The sequence below is a fragment of the Rhinoderma darwinii genome, chromosome 8, assembly GCF_050947455.1.
Source record: "Rhinoderma darwinii isolate aRhiDar2 chromosome 8, aRhiDar2.hap1, whole genome shotgun sequence".
Lineage (NCBI taxonomy): Eukaryota > Metazoa > Chordata > Amphibia > Anura > Rhinodermatidae > Rhinoderma > Rhinoderma darwinii.
The window spans coordinates 61,627,337-61,647,270 of NC_134694.1; the positions used below are offsets into that span (position 1 = coordinate 61,627,337).

At 44.6% G+C, this 19,934-nt stretch overlaps 1 protein-coding gene and 1 long non-coding RNA gene across 2 annotated transcripts in view; one reads left to right on the forward strand and one right to left on the reverse strand.

Moving 5' to 3' along the window:
- Window positions 1–19,934, forward strand: part of LOC142659486 (diacylglycerol O-acyltransferase 2-like) — a 65,187-nt gene that overhangs the window by 17,655 nt on the left and 27,598 nt on the right. The window contains exons 2-3 of the mRNA XM_075835660.1: window positions 10,604–10,732; window positions 17,870–17,977. Of these exons, the coding sequence (XP_075691775.1) occupies window positions 10,604–10,732; window positions 17,870–17,977 (237 nt within the window). The remainder of the gene's footprint in view (window positions 1–10,603; window positions 10,733–17,869; window positions 17,978–19,934) is intronic.
- LOC142659487 (uncharacterized) overlaps window positions 1–19,934 on the reverse strand; it is a 79,873-nt gene that overhangs the window by 428 nt on the left and 59,511 nt on the right. The gene's annotated exons all lie outside the window — the stretch shown is intronic.

Below are 19,934 nucleotides of genomic sequence, written 5' to 3' on the forward strand. Positions count from 1 at the left end.
CTATTATGTGTGATACTGACTGCTGGGGCACTGTATCTAAGTCTATCATGTAGGATACTTTCTGCTGAGACAATGCATCCAATTCTATCCAGCGGTGTAGCTATGGGAGCCTTAGGGTATCTGCACACGGCTTATTTTTGGCCGTTTTTCGGGCCGTAAACGTAGGAAATTAGAAAGCAGAACGCCTCCAAACATCTGACCATTGATTTCAATGGAAAATACGGCGTTCTGTTCCGGTGTTCTGTTCCAAAATGGCCGCGTAAGAAAATGCCAGTGAAAAAGAAGTGCATGTCGCTTCTTGAGCCGTCTTTGGAGCCGTTTTTCATTGACTCTATAGAAAAACAGTTCCAAAAACGGCCGTAAAAAACGCCGCGAAAAACGCGAGTTGCTTAAAAAAATGGCTGAAAATCAGGGGCTGTTTCCCCTTAAAAACCGCTCCGTATTTTCAGACTTTTTTAGTAAGTGTGTGCACATACCTTCAGTCTTATAGATATGCTATCTCTGATATATACAGTGAAGGAAATAAGTATTTGATCCCTTTCTGATTTTGTAAGTTTGCCCACTGTCAAAGACATGAGTAGTCTAGAATTTTTAGACTAGGTTAATTTTAATTGTGTTCGTTACATCGGGGCGTTTTTACTTCTTTTACTAGCTGGGCGTTGTGTATAGAAGTATCATCCACTTCTCTACACAACGCCCAGCTTCTGGCAGTGCATACACAGCGTGTTCTCGAGAGATCACGCTGTGACGTCACTCACTTCCTGCCCCAGGACCCAGCCACGAGCCATTTTTAATGTCCTGGTGGAGGGAAGGAGGTTGTCACTCAGGATTTGACAGTACATGGCTCCATCCATTCTCCCATTGATGCGGTGAAGTAGTCCTGTGCCCTTAGCAGAGAAACACCCCCAAAACATAATGTTTCCACCTCCATGCTTGACAGTGGGGACAGTGTTCTTTGGGTCATAGGCAGCATTTCTCTTCCTCCAAACACGGCGAGTTGAGTTAATGCCAAAGAGCTAAATTTTAGTCTCATCTGACCACAGCACCTTCTCCCAATCACTCTCAGAATCATCCAGATGTTCATTTGCAAACTTCAGACGGGCCTGTACATGTGCCTTCTTGAGCAGGGGGACCTTGCGGGCACTGCAGGATTTTAATCCATTACGGTGTAATGTGTTACCAATGGTTTTCTTGGTTACTGTGGTCCCAGCTGCCTTGAGATCATTAACAAGTTCCCCCCGTGTAGTTTTCGGCTGAGCTCTCACCTTCCTCAGGATCAAGGATACCCCACGAGGTGAGATTTTGCATGGAGCCCCAGATCGATGTCGATTGACAGTCATTTTGTATGTCTTCCATTTTCTTACTATTGCACCAACAGTTGTCTCCTTCTCACCCAGCGTCTTACTTATGGTTTTGTAGCCCATTCCAGCCTTGTGCAGGTCTATGATCTTGTCCCTGACATCCTTAGAAAGCTCTTTGGTCTTGCCCATGTTGTAGAGGTTAGAGTCAGACTGATTAATTAAGTCTGCGGACAGGAGTCTTTTATACAGGTGACCATTTAAGACAGCTGTCTTTAATGCAGACACCAAATTGATTTGGAGCGTGTAACTGGTCTGGAGGAGCTGAACTCTTAATGGTTGGTAGGGGATCAAATACTTATTTCTCTGTGCACAATGCAAATAAATATATATCATTTTGACAATGTGATTTTCCGTTTTTTTAATTTTTATATAATCTACCTCTCACTGGTAAAATTAACCTAGCCTAAAAATTCTAGACTGTTAATGTCTTTGACAGTGGGCAAACTTACAAAATCAGCAAGGGATCAAATACTTATTTCCTTCACTGTATGTAAAAAAAATATATGTTTTTTTGGGGAGGGGGGGGGGTAAATATATGTCTTGGGGCTTGTGGCCTTGATCTTTTAAGACCCTAGCAACGCCCCTAGGTGGAGGATGATTAATTAAGAGATCCCCTAAGTTTTTCGAAGGGCCTCAATGGAATTGACAACGCACCGCAGCGTCATTCCACTGAGAAGAAATAAACCATCATCTGAACTCTGAGGAATAATTCTCGACTGGTCGTAGTCCCTGCTAGAGAGATAACATCTTGGCCTCCGCTACTGCAGTGAAGTCTGGTTCTTCATAAATTAACCCCAGAGCTGCAAAAAAGGATTCCACAGAAAAAAGTTCAAGGGCATCAGGTCCCAAATGAAAAGGCCCAGGTTTGATGATCACCCTGCAAGAGCGAAACAACGATACCCACTCGCTGCTGCTCAGCTCCAGAGGAGATAAGTCTCAGACGAAAGTATAATATACAACTGTCCCGAAAATTAGCAAAAGACTTATGATCATCATAGAAACGATCAGGTACCTTCACTTTCGGCTCCACAGGAGATGACACTGGAGCTAGTGCTCAGGCGTGTGCAGTTTCCTGCTGTTGAACCTTTACAGCCAGACCTTGCACCAGCTTCAAACCAAAAACTGAGTCACTTTTGGGGAGTTTCCACTGTACTGGTACCTTTGGGCTTTGCAAAATCGACATGGTGCAGAGAAACCAATCCAGCAAAATGTGCGCTCCAAAAGCCAAATGGCGCTCTCTCAATTTTGAGCCCTACCGTATGCTGAAACAGCAGTTTATGACCACATATGGGGTACGTGCAGGGGGGCACGATGGCAGAAGTAATCTCTGTCTAAGGCCCTATGCACACGACCGTAAAAAACCTCAGTTTTTGCGGACCGCAATTGCGGTCTGCAAAAATGGACCCATTTACTTTCATTGAAATGCGGGTGGCAGTCGGCGGCCGGCCGTGCCCGCAATCACGGGCCATGTTTGCGGGCACCGTCATGTGCATGGGGCCTGAGTGTCATATTGTCAAAGTGTCCTGACAGTTATACATGGCAGTTGGACAGGGTAAGTGACAGGTATGCTGCATTGCCAAACCAAACAAACTAGCACACATTCTAATCATTACATTCAATATTTTACCTGTTTACAAACAAAATACAAACAAACATGTTCACTACCGCACTCATCATTATAGCTGCTCTTGTTTTACAATCCTACCGCCCATGTAGGCCTTGGGAAAAATCAGTCCACATAAGTCCCTCTCTCCTTCCCTCGCCCATGTACAGCTCCCATGCACTATTCACTTTCCTCAATCACCTTAACCCATCTCATCCCACTGCTCAACATAAAACTCGCTCTCATAAATCACATAACCATATGCGGTCTCTCTCCATTCTCCTGCTGCTCGCTGCAGGGGACATCTCTCCCAACCCTGGTCCTCCCTTTTCTTCTGCCAAGCTCAACCACTTACCTGCCACACATAGAAACCCTGCTAATCTTCTTAACATTCCTTGTATGTCTTCACCTGTCTCTTAACTGTGCTCTCTGAAATTCTCGGTCCGTGTGCAACAAACTCACCTTTATTCATGACTTATTCCTTTCTAACTCTCTCATTCTTCTGGCTCTTATGGAAACATGGCTACACCTGTCTGACACTGCTTCCCCTGCTGCTCTATCTTATGGTGGTCTCCATTTCTCTCATGCCCCCAGACCTGAGAACAGGCAAGGTGGAGGAGTAGGCATACTTCTTTCCCCACACTGCACTTTTCAGGTCATTCCCCCGGTACCCTCGCTCACATTTCCCTCTTTTGAATTCCACACCCTCAGACTCTTTCACCCTTTTTTCCTCCGAGTGGCAGTTGTCTACCGCCCCCTGGGCTCACCCTGCCAAATCCTGGATCATTTTGCTGCCTGGCTTCCACAATTTCTATCCTCTGAAACACCCTCTCTTATCATGGATGACTTCAACATCCCCATTGATAACCCAATCTCCCCATCTGCCTCCCAGTAACTATCTTTAACCTCCTACCTAGGTCTGTCACAACTTACTAACTCTCCTACACATGAAGACAGGCATTCGCTTGACCTGGTCTTCTTCCATCTCTGCTCAGTTTCTGACTATTAATTCTCCTCTCCCGCTCTCTGACAACAACCTTCTCTCCTTTACTATCAAATATTCTCTGCCTCCTCAGGTCATGCCTACCTGTCAGACATACAGAAATCTACATGTCATTAACACTCAGCAACTCATAGACAGTCTACAGTCTTCATTGTCCCCTATCTCTTCCCTCTCCTGTCTCAGTCTGGCTGCCAAACTTTACAATAACACTCTCAAAAATGAATTGGATGAAGCAGCCCCCCCTACACTCCGAACCACCCGAAAAAGACGACGACAACCCTGGCACACGCCTCAATCTCGCTTTCTTCAGCGATGCTTGAGATGTGCCAAACGACTGTGGAGAAAATCGCATTTGGCTGCAGACTTCCTCCATTACAAATTTATGCTCAAAACTTACAACTCTGCCCTTCACCGCGCCAAACAAGTATATTTCACTTCTCTCATCTCCACACTATCTAATAACCCAAAACACCTCTTTAATACTTTTCACTCCCTCCTTAGTCCTAAAGTGCAGACGTCAATCACAGATCTCAGTGCTGAAGACCTGGCCACTTATTTTAAAGTTAAAATTGACAACATCCGGCATGATATAATCTCCCAGTCCCCTAGTAACATCGATCCCCTTCCCTCCCGCACCCCTTCTTCACTTTCAGCATTTGACCCAATAACAGAAGAAGAAGTCTCTAGGCTCCTCTCTTCTTCTCGTCGTACTACCTGCCCTAATGTTCCTAACCCCTCACACCTCCTCCAGTTCCTCTCCCAGGCTGTCACTAGTCACCTGACTAAAAAATGTATCCTCTATCTTTACTCTGGTATCTTTCCCTCCTCTTTTAAACATGCCATTATAAACCCATTACTGAAAAAACCAACTCTTGACCCATCCAGCGCTGCTAACTACCGACCAGTCTCTAATCCCCCCTTCATCTCCAAACTCCTGGAACGCTTGGTCTACTCTCGCCTTATTCGCTATCTCTCTGCCAACTCCATTCTAGACCCCTTACAATATGGTTTACACACTCTACACTCCACAGAATCTGCCCTTATTAAAGTCTCAAATGATCTCTTGGCAGCTAAATCGGACAGTAAATACTCTCTCTTGATTATTCTGGATCTCTCTACAGCCTTTGACACTGTAGACCACCAACTCCTACTTAACATTCTCCACTCTATTGGCCTCAAGGACGCTGCTCTCTCTTGGTTTTCCTCCTATCTCTCTGACCACTCGTTCAGTGTGTCATTTGCTGGTTCTACTTCTTCTCCTTATCCACTTGATATAGGGGTTCCTCAAGGATCAGTCCTAGGTCCACTCCCATTTTCACCTCAAAAACATCTTGAGAATCCGCCCTTTTCTTACTGAGGAAACTCTCATTGTTGCTCTGATTCACTCTCGTCTTGACTACTGTAGCTCATTACTAGCCGGTCTTCCCCTCACTAAACTCTCCCCTCTCCAATCTATCCTTAATTCAGCAGCCAGGCTCATCTTTATGACCAACCGCTACACCAACACCTCTACCCTGTGGCAGTCACTACACTGGTTGCCCATCCCCTTCAGAATAAAATTCAAACTTATTACTCTTACCCACAAAGCTCTCCACAGTGCTGCACCTCCTTACATCTCCTCCCTCATCTCTGTCTACCACCCTACTCGGGCTCTACATTCTGCCAACATCCTTAGATTAAAACCCTCCATAATCCGAACCTCCCACTCCCGTCTCCAGGATTTTTCTCGTGCTGCACCAGTCCTCTAGAATGTGCTACCCCAGACAATCAGATTAATTCCCAATATCCACAGTTTTAAACGTGTCCTAAAAACACATATTTTTAGACAGGCCTATAACATTCCCTAATCTGACTCCTTTCCATTGCCCCCTTTTAGATTAGTCATCAGAATAAGATTGCCTCACACTCCTTCTCTTCATGTATGTCATACACGGATACTGGCTGGTGACCGGCTCATGCAGCTTTATATGTACAACGCCATGTGTATAAAAAATGGCTGGACTATTGTACAGAACAAACACTGTTACACTTTGTGTCTCCCTTATTTCCTCATAGATTGTAAGCTCTTGCGAGCAGGGTCTTCACTCCTCTTGTTTGAATTGTAAATGAACTTTGTCACTATGTAATGTCTGATATTGTCTGTTTCATGTTTCCTCTAAATTGTAAAGTGCTGCGTAATATGTTGGCGCTATATAAATAAAGATTATTATTATTATTATTTCCGCACTCTGGAGAAGTTGCTTTACAAGTGTTGGGGGGCTTTTTCTCCTTTATTACTTGTGGAAATTGTTGTTTTTTTTTTCACTAAAATGACATCTTGGAAAAAATTACAATTTTTAATTTTCACATCCAAATTCTAATAAAATCGATGAAACACCTGTGAGGTCAAAATGCCCACTATACCCCTAGATGAATTCCTTGTGGGGTGTTGCTTCCAAAATTGTTTTTTTTTTTGGTCTGTTTTCTTTGTTTTGGCCCCACAAGACCTCTTCAAACCTGACATGGTGCCTAAAATATAATCTAGTAGAAAAAAGGCCCCAAAATCCACTAGGTGCTCCTTTGCTTCTGAGGCCTGTGCTTCAGTCCATTAACACACTAGCGACACATGTGGGATATTTCTGAAAACTGCAGAATCTGGTCAATAAATATTGATTTGTGTTTCTCTGGTAAAACTCTCTGTGTTACAGAAAAAAATGGCTTAAATTTGAATAATTTTTTTTTTTATAAATTTCACCTCCACATTGCTTTAATTCCTGTGAAACGCCTAAAGGGTTAATAAACTTTCTACATACTGTTTAGAATACTTTGAGGGGTGCATTTTTTAAAATGGGGTGATTTATGGGGGTTTCTAATATATTGAGCCCTCAAAGGCACTTTAGATCAGAACTGGTCACTAAGAAAAATAGGCTTTTGAAATTTTATTGAAAATGTGAGAAATTGCTGCTAAACGTACCTGTGGATTTAGTGTTACACATTGCTACATTGTTGCAAATTATATGTGCACCTGATTTTTTTCAGTGTCTTTTTCCTACGTTTCCGCTGTAAAAACCGCAGCAAAACAAATCTGTTTCGTAATTTCTGCTCCCCACTGAATAAATAAGGCATAAATTGACATGACACGCTGCGGAATTGAAAGTCGCACCTCAGAACACTTTCCGCATGTTACATAGTTACATAGTTAGTACGGCTGAAAAAAGACACATGTCCATCAAGTTCAACCAAGGGAAGGGAAAAGGGAAGGAAAAATTTCTACACATAGGAGCTAATATTTTTTTGTTCTAGGAAATTATCTAACCCTTTTTTAAAGCCATCTACTGTCCCTGCTGTGACAAGCTCCTGCGGTAGGCTATTCCATAAATTCACAGTTCTCACTGTAAAGAAGCCTTGTCGCCTCTGCAGCTTGAACCTTTTTTTCTCCAGACGGAGGGAGTGCCCCCTTGTTTTTTGAGGGGGTTTTCTGCGTTTTTTTTCCACAGCGTGGGCATGAGATTTTTTAAATCTCATTCAGTTTGCCGTTTACTGTAAGGCTGAGCTAATAACAATAATAATTTTTATTTACATAATGCCAACATATTCCGCAGCACTTTACAGTTGAGGGGGTACATTTTACAGACAATATCAGACATTACATATTGAGAAAACTAATTTACAATTCAAACAAGAGGAGTGAGGACCCTGCTCGCAAGAGCTTACAATCTATGAGGAAATAAGGAAGACACAAAGTGTAAAAGTGTAAAAAATGCTTAATACAATGGTACAGCCATCTTTTATACATATGGGGTAGGACACATAAAGCTGCATGAGCCGGTCACCAGCCAGCGTCAGTGTATGACAGACATGAAGTGCATTAGGGTGCAAGGAGGGGGTTCTGCTGAATAAAGGCGCCTCATGTCTAATGTAAAGGGGGGCAGGAAAAGGAGTCAGATTAGGGAATATTATAGGCCTGTCTAAAAAGATGTGTTTTCATGACACGTCTAAAACTGTGGAAGTTGGGAATTAATCTTATTGTCTGGGGTAGCGCATTGCAGAAGACTGGTGCAGCACGAGAAAAATCTTGGAGACGGGAGTGGGAGGTTCGGATTATGGTGGATGTTAATCTGAGGTCGTTGGCAGAATGTAGAGCGCGAGTAAGGTGGTAGACAGAGATGAGGGAGGAGATGTAAGGAGGTGCAGCATTGTGAGGAGCTTTGTGGGTAAGGCTGGGTTCACACGACCTATTTTCAGACGTAAACGAGGCGTATTATGCCTCGTTTTACGTCTGAAAATAGGGCTACAATACGTCGGCAAACATCTGCCCATTCATTTGAATGGGTTTGCCGACGTACTGTGCAGACGACCTGTAATTTACGCGTCGTCGTTTGACAGCTGTCAAACGACGACGCGTAAATTGACTGCCTCGACAAAGAAGTGAAGGGCACTTCTTTGCCACGTAATTTGAGCTGTTCTTCATTGAACTCAATGAAGCACAGCTCAAGATTTACGAGCGTCTCAGAGCGTCTCAGACGCCTCGTAAATTACGAGGAGGAGCATTTACGTGTGAAACGAGGCAGCTGTTAACAGTCTGTCTTTTCACACGTAAATGCCTCTCATCGTGTGAACATACCCTTAGAGTAATATGTTTGAATTTAATTCTGAATGGTATGGGCAACCAGTGCAGTGACTGGCAGAGGGTAGAGGCGTTGGTGTAGCGGTTGGTCAGAAAGATGAGCCTGGCTGCTGAATTAAGGATCGATTGGAGAGGGGAGAGTTTAGTGAATGGAAGACCAATTAGTAATGAGTTACAGTAATCAAGACGCGAGTGAATCAGAGCGACAATGGGAGTTTTGGCTGTTTCTACAGTAAGAAAAGGGCAAATTCTGGAGATGTTTTTAAGGCGAAAATGACAGGAGCGTGAAAGTGATTGAATGTGAGAAGTAAAGGAAAATCTGAGTCAAAAATAACCCCAAGACAGCGGTTGGAGTAACGGAGTTATGGTAGTGGCACACACAGAGATGGAGAGATCAGGTTTAGGGAGGTTAGTAAATGGTGGGAACACAAGGAGCTCAGTTTTAGAAATATTCAGTTTCAGATAGAGAGAGGACATGATGTTAGTGATGGCGGACAGACAATCACTGGTGTTTTGTATTAGAGCAGGGTTGATGTAATGGGAAGAGGTATATAATTGGGTGTCATCAGCGTAGAGACGGTACTGGAAGCCAAATCTGCTGATGGTTTGTCCAATAGAGGCTGTGTAGAGCGAAAAGAGGAGCAGACCTAGGATTGATCCCTGAGGAACCCCGATAGCGAGGGGAAGAGGAGAAGAAGTAGAACCAGCAAATGACACACTGAACGAGCAGTCAGAGAAATAGGAGAAAAACCAAGAGTGACCCGTGTCTTTAAGGCCAATAGAGTGGAGCATGTTCACACGGGACGGATACGCTGCGTAAAAGCACGCAGCGTATCCGTCCTGTGCGCCGCAGGGAATTCCGGGCGAAAAACTGCACAAAACTGTGGTGCAGTTTTTCGCCCAGAATGTCCACTGCAGAAAACTGCTAGCAGGCTGGCCTCCTGTGATGATGTCTCATCCCAGGAGACCGCTGCATCTTGTGATTGGCTCCAGTGGTCACATGGGATTAAACTTCATCCCAGGAGGCCGTACTGGAGGAAGGAACAGAGACTTCTAGTTAAGTATCAGGATTTTTTTCTCTGTTGCATTTTTTGCGGCGGAATTGCTGCGAACCCACCACAAAAAAACGAGCAACTTTTATTTGTTGCAGGATTTAGCTCCCTATTGAATTCAACAAATAAGCAGCGCTTAGGCAAATACAATTGACATGCTGCAAAATAAATTTCCACACCGCAGGTCAATTTCTGAGCGTTTATTTCCGCTCAGTATTTGAGCAGCGTGTGAATGAGATATATTCAAACTCATCCACTTTGCTGCTACTGTATTTTGCTGCGTTTTTTCCGTCCGCAATTCCGGACGAAAAAAACGCAGCAATTTTGCAACGTGTAGACAAGCCCTACATACTGCGGAAATTCCGCACAGAATTCCATTGCGGAAATTCTGCAGTGTTTACGCTACATGGGAACCCAGCGTATCTGTCTGTCTTACAAGCAAATACATTTAAATTTTGAAAAATGCGAAATTTTTGTGTTTTTCACAAATAAACGCTGAATATATTGGCCAAATTTTACATCTGACATAAAGTACAATGTCACGAGAAAACAATCTCAGAATCGCTCGGATAGGTAAAAGCATTCCAAAGTTATTACCACACAAAGTGACACACGTCAGATTTGAAAATTGAGGCTCTATCAGGAAGGTCAAAAGTGGCTGCAGTGGGAAGGGGTTACATTTTGCAGATGTTACTAAACTGTGTAAAGTAATTAAAGGCCTGTTCACATCAGCGTCAGGCTTCCGTTCGACCTTTCCGTTGGAGGAACCAATGAACAGAAAGCCAAACGGAACCAAAGCTTCCGTTTGTATTACCATTAATTTCAAAGGTAATGCTTCCATTGCAATTGTTTTCCATTTGTTTCCGTTCTGTAAGGTTTCCGTTTTTTTCGCGGAAAGAATAGCGTAGACGACTGTTTACATGAATCTTTATATTAGCATTGTATTAATTGTGTTCTTCAAATATTTATGCGTTTTAGGCAGCAGACTCTCACTGCGCTCTGCACTACGCTCCCTATCAGCTGTAACTACACCACCCCAAGAGCAGCTCCGATCATGTATGCAACTTCTCTGTATCATTCACTGGATATCGTCCTTTCTGCTGATGGGTAAGTTGTGTTATTTTGAGCAGAACAGCAAAAAAAAACAAAAAAAAAAAAAACGGCATAATTTTCTTACATGTGCGGTACAATTCCATTAATCTCTATAGAATTTCTGTTGACAGATGTTTTGGAGATTCTTGGACCTCTTTTTTGTTGCATTTAGCAGGGTTCCCAGCTCACAAATCCCCACTAATACAAACTTAAAGGGGTTGTCCCAAGATTAAATGTTATCCCCTAGCCACAGGATAGGTGGTAACATGCTCATCTGCCAGGGTCTGACCGCTGGGACCCCCAACGATCACAAGAACAAGGGTCCCGTCCCTCTGAATGGAGCAGCAGGTCAAGTATGCGCACTGCTGCTCTATTCACTGTATATGGAACTGCCGGAGAAAGCCGAGTACAGCATTGCCATAGAGAATAAATGGAGCAGCAGGGCGCATGCGTGACCTGCCGCTCCATTGATTGGGAGGAACGGGACCCCTCAGAATTCTGGCGCTTTTTGAATAGTAAATCTGCCCCTATGTCTTTGTTCTGTTGGAAATGAACTGAGAGAAATGTCATAGATTACTACAGTCTTCAGGAAGTGACAGAGAACAGTGCGTCTCCCAGAGACCAGGGACAAGGTATTTGTATACAGAGCTAATAGGCTAATATTTTATTTATATCAAAACTTTATTATCGTCGACCGCCGCTCACTACTTGTCAGGAATCTGTATGTGTAAAACCATCATTGAGGGTGCCAGATTTTGGTGCAGAAATTTCTGCAAATGTATTAAACTGCAACTAAATCGGCCACGTGTGATTGCCCCCAGGGCCGGCCTTAGGTTGGATGGCATCCTGTGAACAATGTCCCACCCTGCCCCGGACCCTCCCTTTTGTCAGCCACGCCCCCCCAGCAGCAGTCTGCCTGGAGCGAGGGAGCAGGGCGTAGCAGACACACCGGAGCGGAGCACGGAAGAAAAAAAGAAACCACGGGACAGTGAGTAGAGAGTTTAAACAATTTAGTGCCTGGGAACACTAGCGTTTCTAAAATCATAAAATAAATGACATTATTTTATGATTTTATAAACTCTAGTGTCACCAGGCACATTATTTTTAAATATAAAAACACCCAAGTGGATGCCCAATATGGAGTTAAAGGGGTTTTTCAGTCCCTAAAAATTGATGGCATATCCTCAGAATAGGCCATCCATAGCTGATAGGTCGGGGTCCAACCCCCAGCTGATCATCTGTTTTAAAGAGGGTGCAGCGCACTATATACTGCAATACTAATGTATGCGGGGGGCGCGATGAGCTGTTAGAGGGGGTCGCCCCCTCTTTCTAATAATTTAAATGCTGCGGTCGCTATTTATCCCGCTCGTTACTCTGAAGTGTCGGCTGTAACATCGCATGGAGCGGGTTCACTCCGTGAGCCCGTTCCCTACTTCCCCTTTTTTTGTAAGTCTAGAGATCCGTGGTGAGAATATGCTCTTGTTATTTGAAGGAGGAGCTGGGTGTGATTTTATGTGCTTGTGCGGGATATCGGGCGTGGTTAGTGGGCGTGGCTTAAAATTTGGCACGGCGCAACTAGTAGTGTCCCTCTTTTCCAGATTCAAAAGTTGGGAGGTATGTCATAGATAACACACAGGGATAGCTCTCTGAGTACAGATAATGTTATAGTGTTGCCTGTAGTCCTATGTAACACCACAAATAACACACAGTGATAACCCCACACACACAGGGCCGCCATCAGGGGGGTATTAGGGGTACTACTGTAGGGGGCCCGGCCAAACTTAATTGAAAGGGGGCCCGGCAACTGCCGCGACTTGCCTTTGGTAGAAAAAAACAGGCCCCTGCAATGGGGCCTGTTCTTTTCACCAAAACAATGTCGTGAGCTGCGGGCCCGCCTCTCGTCAAACAGCGCCGTGAGCTGCGGGCCCCCCTCTCATCACCGCCATGAAACACTGCTTGCGCGCGCGAACGACCGCAAGCACGCAACCGCGCGCGCATGACCGCAAGCGCGCGCCCACGCGCGAACGACCAGGCGCGCCGCCGAGAGGGAGGCGGTGCGCCCGCAACACAAGTCCGATCTACGGGGAAGGACAGCCACACAGGGACAGCGGCGCACTGTTTACTTACCTGCTGGCCCGCCTCCGACTCCGCCTCCTCGTCCGCCTCCTCGTCCAACTTTGCCTCCTCGTCCGACTCCGCCTCCTCCTCCTTCTTCTCCAGAGCGTAGCTGCGTAAGGAGACGGGGAGGAGTCTAGTTGTCGTGCGGCGGCAGGAGTTCTACGATCCCCGCCATTTTCTGGAGCCTGGAGGTGAAGGACTGGACGTCTGGACCGAAGACATCGCCTGAAGAGGACTGGAGTGGGAGCAGCTCTTCTGGCACAGTGAGTAAAATGTCTCAAAGTGCTGTTTATGTATGGCCCTGTTCACACAGAGTATTTTGCAGAAAAAATCTGCCTCAAAATTCCGTAAAGAATTTTGAGGCAGATTTTGACCTGCCCACACTATCTTGCCGCGTTTTTTGCTGCGTTTTTTGCCCGCTGCGATTGAGGACAGCAGACAAAAAACGCAGCGAAAAATGCATTTTCTGCCTCCCATTGATTTCGATGGGAGGTCAGAGACGGAACCGCGACAAGAAAGGACGTGCTGCTTTTTCTTTTTTCCGCGACTTACTCCCATTGATTTCAGATGAAATCAATGGGAGGCGGTTTTGGACGTTTTTTGGTGCTGATTCTGACGCAGTGTCCGAGTCAATATCAAGGCCCAAAAACTCTGTGAACTGGGCCTTATTGTTAGGGCTTATTCAGACGAACGTGTAATACGTCCGTGCAACGTGCGTGATTTTCACGCGCCTCGCACGGACCTATGTTACTCTATGGGGCCGTTCAGACTGTCAGTGATTTTCATGCAGCGTGTGTCCGCTGCGTAAAACTCACGACATGTCCGATATTTGTGCATTGTTGGCGCATCACGCACCCATTGAAGTCAATGGGTGCGTGAAAGTCACGCCTAGCGCACGGAAGCACTTCCGCAGCAGTATAAACTATGAATGAAAACAGAAAAGCACCACGTGCTACAAACATACAAACAGAGTGTCATAATGATGGCGGCTGCGCGAAACTCACGCAGCCGCGCATCATACGCTGCTGACACACGGAGCTGTTATGGACCTTTTGCATGAGCAAAACGGCACGTTTTTGCGCACGCAAAAAGCACATGCTCGTGTGAATCCGGCCTTAGGGTAGGAACACACTAGGCATGAACGCTGCGGATTTTATGAAACACATTTTATTGTGGAAAATCCGCAGCGTATTACAGTTGCAGCAGAGTGGGTGAGATTTGAACAAATCTCATCCACACGCTGCAAAAAAAAGTGACCTGCAGTGTGGTTTTTTAAGCCTCAGCATGTCAATTTATTCTGTGGAATCGCTGCTCCTCTGTTGCGGAAATGCTGCGGTTCTGCCGCAAAAATCACACATGAGAAAAAAAAAAGGTACTTTTTTTACATTTATAAAAAAGTTTAGACTTACCCCGGCCGTAGTCCTGGTGACGCGATCCTCTATTCTTAGCGCAGCCCCGCCTCCTGTCATGACGTTTCATACCATGTGACTGCTGCAGCGGTCACATGGTCTACAGCGTCATCCCAGGAGGTGGGGCTACGTTCAGAAGAGAGAGATGCGTCGCCTAAACTACGGCCGGGGTAAGTCTAAACTTTTTTTTTCCCTACAGGATTCCCGCAGCGGACATGCCTCACCAAACCTGCGCCACTATTTGGTGCGGTTTTGCTGGCAGAATTCCCTGCGGCTACCGGGGCGGATAAGCTGTGTAGTTTTACTCAGCATATCCGCCTAGTGTGTCCCTTATGATGTCGCTCCTGGAGCTGCTGCCGGTCTCTAAATAGGCTCACCCGACGGAAACCTCAGACATAAAGTAAAGTGCAAAAAAAATTTAAATAATAAAATACCCACCCCAAAAAAAAAACGTTCCCCCCCGCCAATCATTGTTGTAACGCTAGCGCTGACCCAATTACCCTAATATAGACATGTAATATATTAAAATTTACGGTAGACAATGACGATCACAAATAAAAGGTCTATTTTAGGGTAAAACTATGTTATTACCCCAAAAAAATTGCTGAAATGTAAAAAAGCTTATTTTTTTACTATTATTTTCAAACTTTATGAATAAAAATTCTAAAATAGCAAAAAAGGTGTGTATAAAAATGATAAAAAATGAAACCTGCATTGCCTACGGAAAAAACGTCGCAAAAATCACGTCGTTAGCCCAACAAATAAAAAAGTTATAGCCATTAAACTAACACGTGCTAAAAATGGCTAAACGGTGTCTGGTCCTGAAGGCGCAAAATAGAGCAAAAGACATGCATCCCCTCTCCACAGGATATACACAGGACATGGGATACATCTGTGATCGCTGGCATTGATAGAGAGAACGGGGGACTGAAAGTCCCCTGAAGTTCTCCATCACAAACCTCGGACTTCCGGGGCCTGTGTCGGCAGCTCCGTAGAAATGAATGGACCGCCGGTCGTGCTTGTGCGCATGCGTGACCAGCGCTCCTTTCATTTTTATTGAGCTGCGCAGACGCCGGAAGTCAGAGGTTTGTCATGGAGAAGTTCAGGGGACTTTCAGTCCCCCGTTCTCCCTATCGCTGCCAGCGATCACTCATGTATCCCCTATCCTGTGGAGGGGGGATACATGTATTTTGTAGGACACACTGTAGGTCGCATTTTTTTGGGAGGGGGGACGCTGTATGGCGTTCCCTACAGGGGGGACACGCTGTATGGCGTTCCCTACAGGGGGGGGTGGCTGTATGGCGTTCCCTACAGGGGGGGAGCTGTATGGCGTTCCCTACAGGGGGGGCTGTATGGCGTTCTCTACAGGGGGGCTGTATGGCGTTCCCTACAGGGGGGGCTGTATGGCGTTCCCTACAGGGGGGGCTGTATGGCGTTCTCTCCAGGGGGGGCTGTATGGTGTTCTCTCCAGGGGGGGCTGTATGGCGTTATCTACAGGGGGGCTGTATGGCGTTAACTACAGGGGGGCTGTATGGCGTTCTCTACAGGGGGATGTATGGCGCTATCAACAGAGGGGGCTGTATGGTGTTATCTACAGGGGGGGACTGTAAAAAAGGCACTATCTACAAGGGGGGGGTTGTGTGACACCCAGGGGAGGGGGGGGCCCCAGTCAAAAGTTTGCTATGGGGCCCAGTCTTTCCTAGTTATGCCCCTGGAACTTACCATCCCTCCTTGCTGCACAGGTTTCTTGCAGGACGGGCTGTGGGTGGAGCTTCTTCCTCTGCTCTGCCTCCTCAGTGTGTTACGAGGAGCAGAGAATATACTGTAGAGTTCAAACGGCCTGCACAGTGGCGCCCCCTACATGCTGGGAGGCTGCAGCGCCCTATGCACTCGCACATGTCGCACACCCTTAAGGCCGGCCCTGACTGCACCCTCACTATTCTGACTTATTTAGTCCTCCTATAATACAATAGAGATGTCATAACTTACTCACATTCTAATGACAATGAGAGGATTCTTCTCATTCTCTCATAGTTTATACAGCATAGATGACAAGTGAGCTGCAGAAAAGAGGAAGTGTCCGCGTATTGTGTCTGCTCTGTTGTGAAAATAGGAATATTTCAAGATCTTTTTATGTGGATAGTAACAAAAAAGCACCATAAGTTTTTAAAATCTGTTTATAATAAAAACCTACTTTAAATAATTTGTCATTTTCTGATGATAGATTCCCTTGAGCGGATTTGTCACTAAAATATTCAGCTCTATTTTAGGGCAGCCTATTATAATGACAAGTCTGATGAGCAATTCTAAAAATACAAATATAAATATACAAAAAAATGATTGTGCCATTTGGATAATAGCTCAGAAGAAAGAACACAGCAGATTTAAAGATATCTTTCTCCCACCCCCTACACCATTAATTGATGGATGCCTGTCACGATCTATGGGTATGTGGACCCACTGAGCCATACCCCTGTAGCAGGATAGCAGCTGGCCAAACAGTGTACCAAGTCAATGTCTATATAGTCCAAGCACAAGGGTACCTGTAGCAGTTCAGACAGTAGTAACAGCTAGGCTCAGATGGGACCTTGGCAGCAGACACCAGGCGTGGTGTCACAAAGCAGGCGTGACTGATGGCACAACACGACTCCAACTTTCTAAAGCACAGGAACAACGGTAGCATGGGATACAGGATACAGGTAGCAGGTACGGCAACACTGGGAACAGGATAACACTAAGGCTGGGTTCACACACCCTATTTACGGACGTAATTCGGGCGCTTTAGTCTCGAATTACGCCCGAAAATACGGCTCCTAAGCATCGGCAAACATCTGCCAATTCATTTGAATGGGTTTTACGATGTACTGTGCCGACGGTCATTTTTTTTATGCGCCGCTGTCAAAAGACGGCGCGTAAAAAAGACGGCCGCGTCAAAGAAGTGCATGTCACTTCTTGAGATGTAATTGGAGCCATTTTCCATTGACTCCATAGAAAATAAGCTCCAATTACGTCCGTAATGGACGCTGCGAAAAACGCCTGCACTTGCCAATACGTCTGAAATTCAGGAGCTGTTTTCTCCTGAAAACAGCTCCGTCATTTCAGCTGTAACGGACGTGCACGTGTGAACATAGCCTTAGAGACCATTTGCAAGACTAACATGGGTAAACACAACAACGCTAAGGCAATGAGAAAAGGGCAGAGCCCTTTTTATAGTCCAGAGTGATCATGGGTTAATTGATGATTATTTTCATGTGCGCGCTGGCCCTTTAGGGACATCGCCGAACGGAGCGGAAGTGAGAGCTGGCGTCTCCTGGGGAGGAGATGCGGGCCAGCGCTCACAGATCCATGGCTGCGGCCATCGGGGGGTGAGTAATCTCGACGGTCCGCGGCCGTGGACACTACAATGCCGATGTGTACATCCATATACAAAAGTGAAGATCAATCATTGGTATAGGGGGCAAAAGAAGACAGGGAAGCACTTGGCACTGTTTTTAAGCCCACAATTATACATTCACTTTAATGAAATTCTAAATACATGAACTATTGAGGCAATTTAGGACTGGAGCTAAGACACTCTGATATAAAGACCATTAACTATAAATCCTTGTTCTGTCATCCCCACCAGGATTGATGTCCATTGTGATATTTGTTTATCTGTTCTTCACACATCTCTGGCCAATATCTGCTATGTACTTCAGCTGGTTCTTATTCGATTGGGAAACGCCAGAAACAGGTAAAATATGACAATATGTTAAAAGATTAATTTAATGAGCACAACTTTAATGACATTTTTACAAAAGTATGCCATGTGGATTACCAAAAATGTCAATTCAATGTTTTCATTGCTCTTAATAGGAAATTCTCGAATGATGCTACACTAAGATGGCAGCATAAAACTAGAAACCAGAATAATGTTCACACAGAGTTTTTTTCAGGCGGAATTTCTGCCTCAAAATTCAGTTTGGAAGTCTGAGGCAGATTTTCCTCTCCCTGCACGCTGATTTTCGCTGCGTTTTTTGCCCGCGGCCATTGAGCGGTGCGGGCATAAAATGCCGCCATATACGCTTTCTCTGCCTCACATTAACCCCTTCAGGACTGAGCCTGTTTTGGCCTTCAGGACGAAGCCGATTTTTCAAATCTGACATGTGTCACTTTATGTGGTAATAACTCCGAAATGCTTTTACCTATCCAAGTGATTCTGAGATTGTTTTCTCGTGACATATTGTACTTAATGTTAGTGAAAAAATTTGATTGATAAATTCAATATATATTTGTAAAAAACACCAAGATTTGGAGAAAATTTGCAAAAATTAGCATTTTTCTAAATTTAAATGTATCTGCTTGTAAAACAGATAGTAATACCACACAAAATAGTTACTAGTTAACATTTCCCATATGTCTACTTTAGTTTGGCATCGTTTTTTGAACATTCTTTTATTTTTCTAGGACGTTACAAGAGGTTTTACCCGAGAAATTTAACTTATTATTTATTGCCAAGATTCTGCAGTTTTTAGAAATACCCCACATGTGGCCCTAGTGCGCTAATTTACTGAAATACAGGCCTCAGAAGCAAAGGAGCACCTAGTGGATTTTGGGGCCTCCTTTTTTTAGCATATATTTTAGGTACCATGTCAGGTTTGAAGAGGTCTTGTGGGGCCAAAACAATAAAGACCCCAAAAGTGACCTCATTTTGGAAACTACACCCCTCAGGGAATTTATCTAGGGGTATAGTTAGCATTTTGAACCCACAGTTTTTTTGCTAAATTTATTTGAATTAGTTTGTGAAGATGAAAATCTACTTTTTTTCTGAAAAAACGTAGAAATTTTAAATTTTTTCAAGGAATAAAAGAGAAAAAACACCCCAATATATGTAAAGCAATTTCTCCTGATTATAGCAATACTCCATATGTGGTAATAAACTGCTGTTTGGACCCACAGCAGGACTCAGAAGGGAAGGAGCACCATTTGGATTTTGAAATTCTGATTTTGCTGGAATAGTTTTCAGTGCCGTGTCACGTTTGAAATGCACTGGAGGGAACAACAGGGTTCTCCCGGGTATGGCGATGCCATATCTGTGGACGTAAACTGGTGTTTAGGCACGCTGCAGGCCTCAGAAGGGAGGGAGCGCCATTTGGCTTTTGGGGCACAGATGTAGCTTGGTAGTTGTTCTGTTTGGGGTTTTACTGGTGTTTCAGTTTATAATGTGGGGGCATATGTTATCTGTGCGGAGTACATCAGGGTATAATAAGAGGGTATAATAATGCAGTAAATAAATAATAATCCGCAGATATGTGGCCGGTGTCGCACTGATAAATGGCGCCCGATCTTGTCTGCTTTTGGACACTCTGCAGATTTTGCATTGCCATATTCTGAGAGCCAGAACTTTTTTATTTTTTTTCCACCGGAGCTGTGTGAGGGTTTATTCTTTGCGGGACAATCTGTAGTTTTCATTGGTACCATTTTGGGGTACCAGAAATGTTTTTGATCACGTTTTATTCCATTTTTTGGCAAGCAAGTTGACCAAAAACCATCAATTCTGACAATGTTTTTTATTCGTTTTTTTTATGGCCTTCACCCTGGGCTATAAATGACCATTTTACTTTATTCTGCGGGTCGATACGATTACGGCGATACCATATGTATATAATTTTTTAATGTTTTGCAGCGTTTGTGCAATAAAATCACTTATT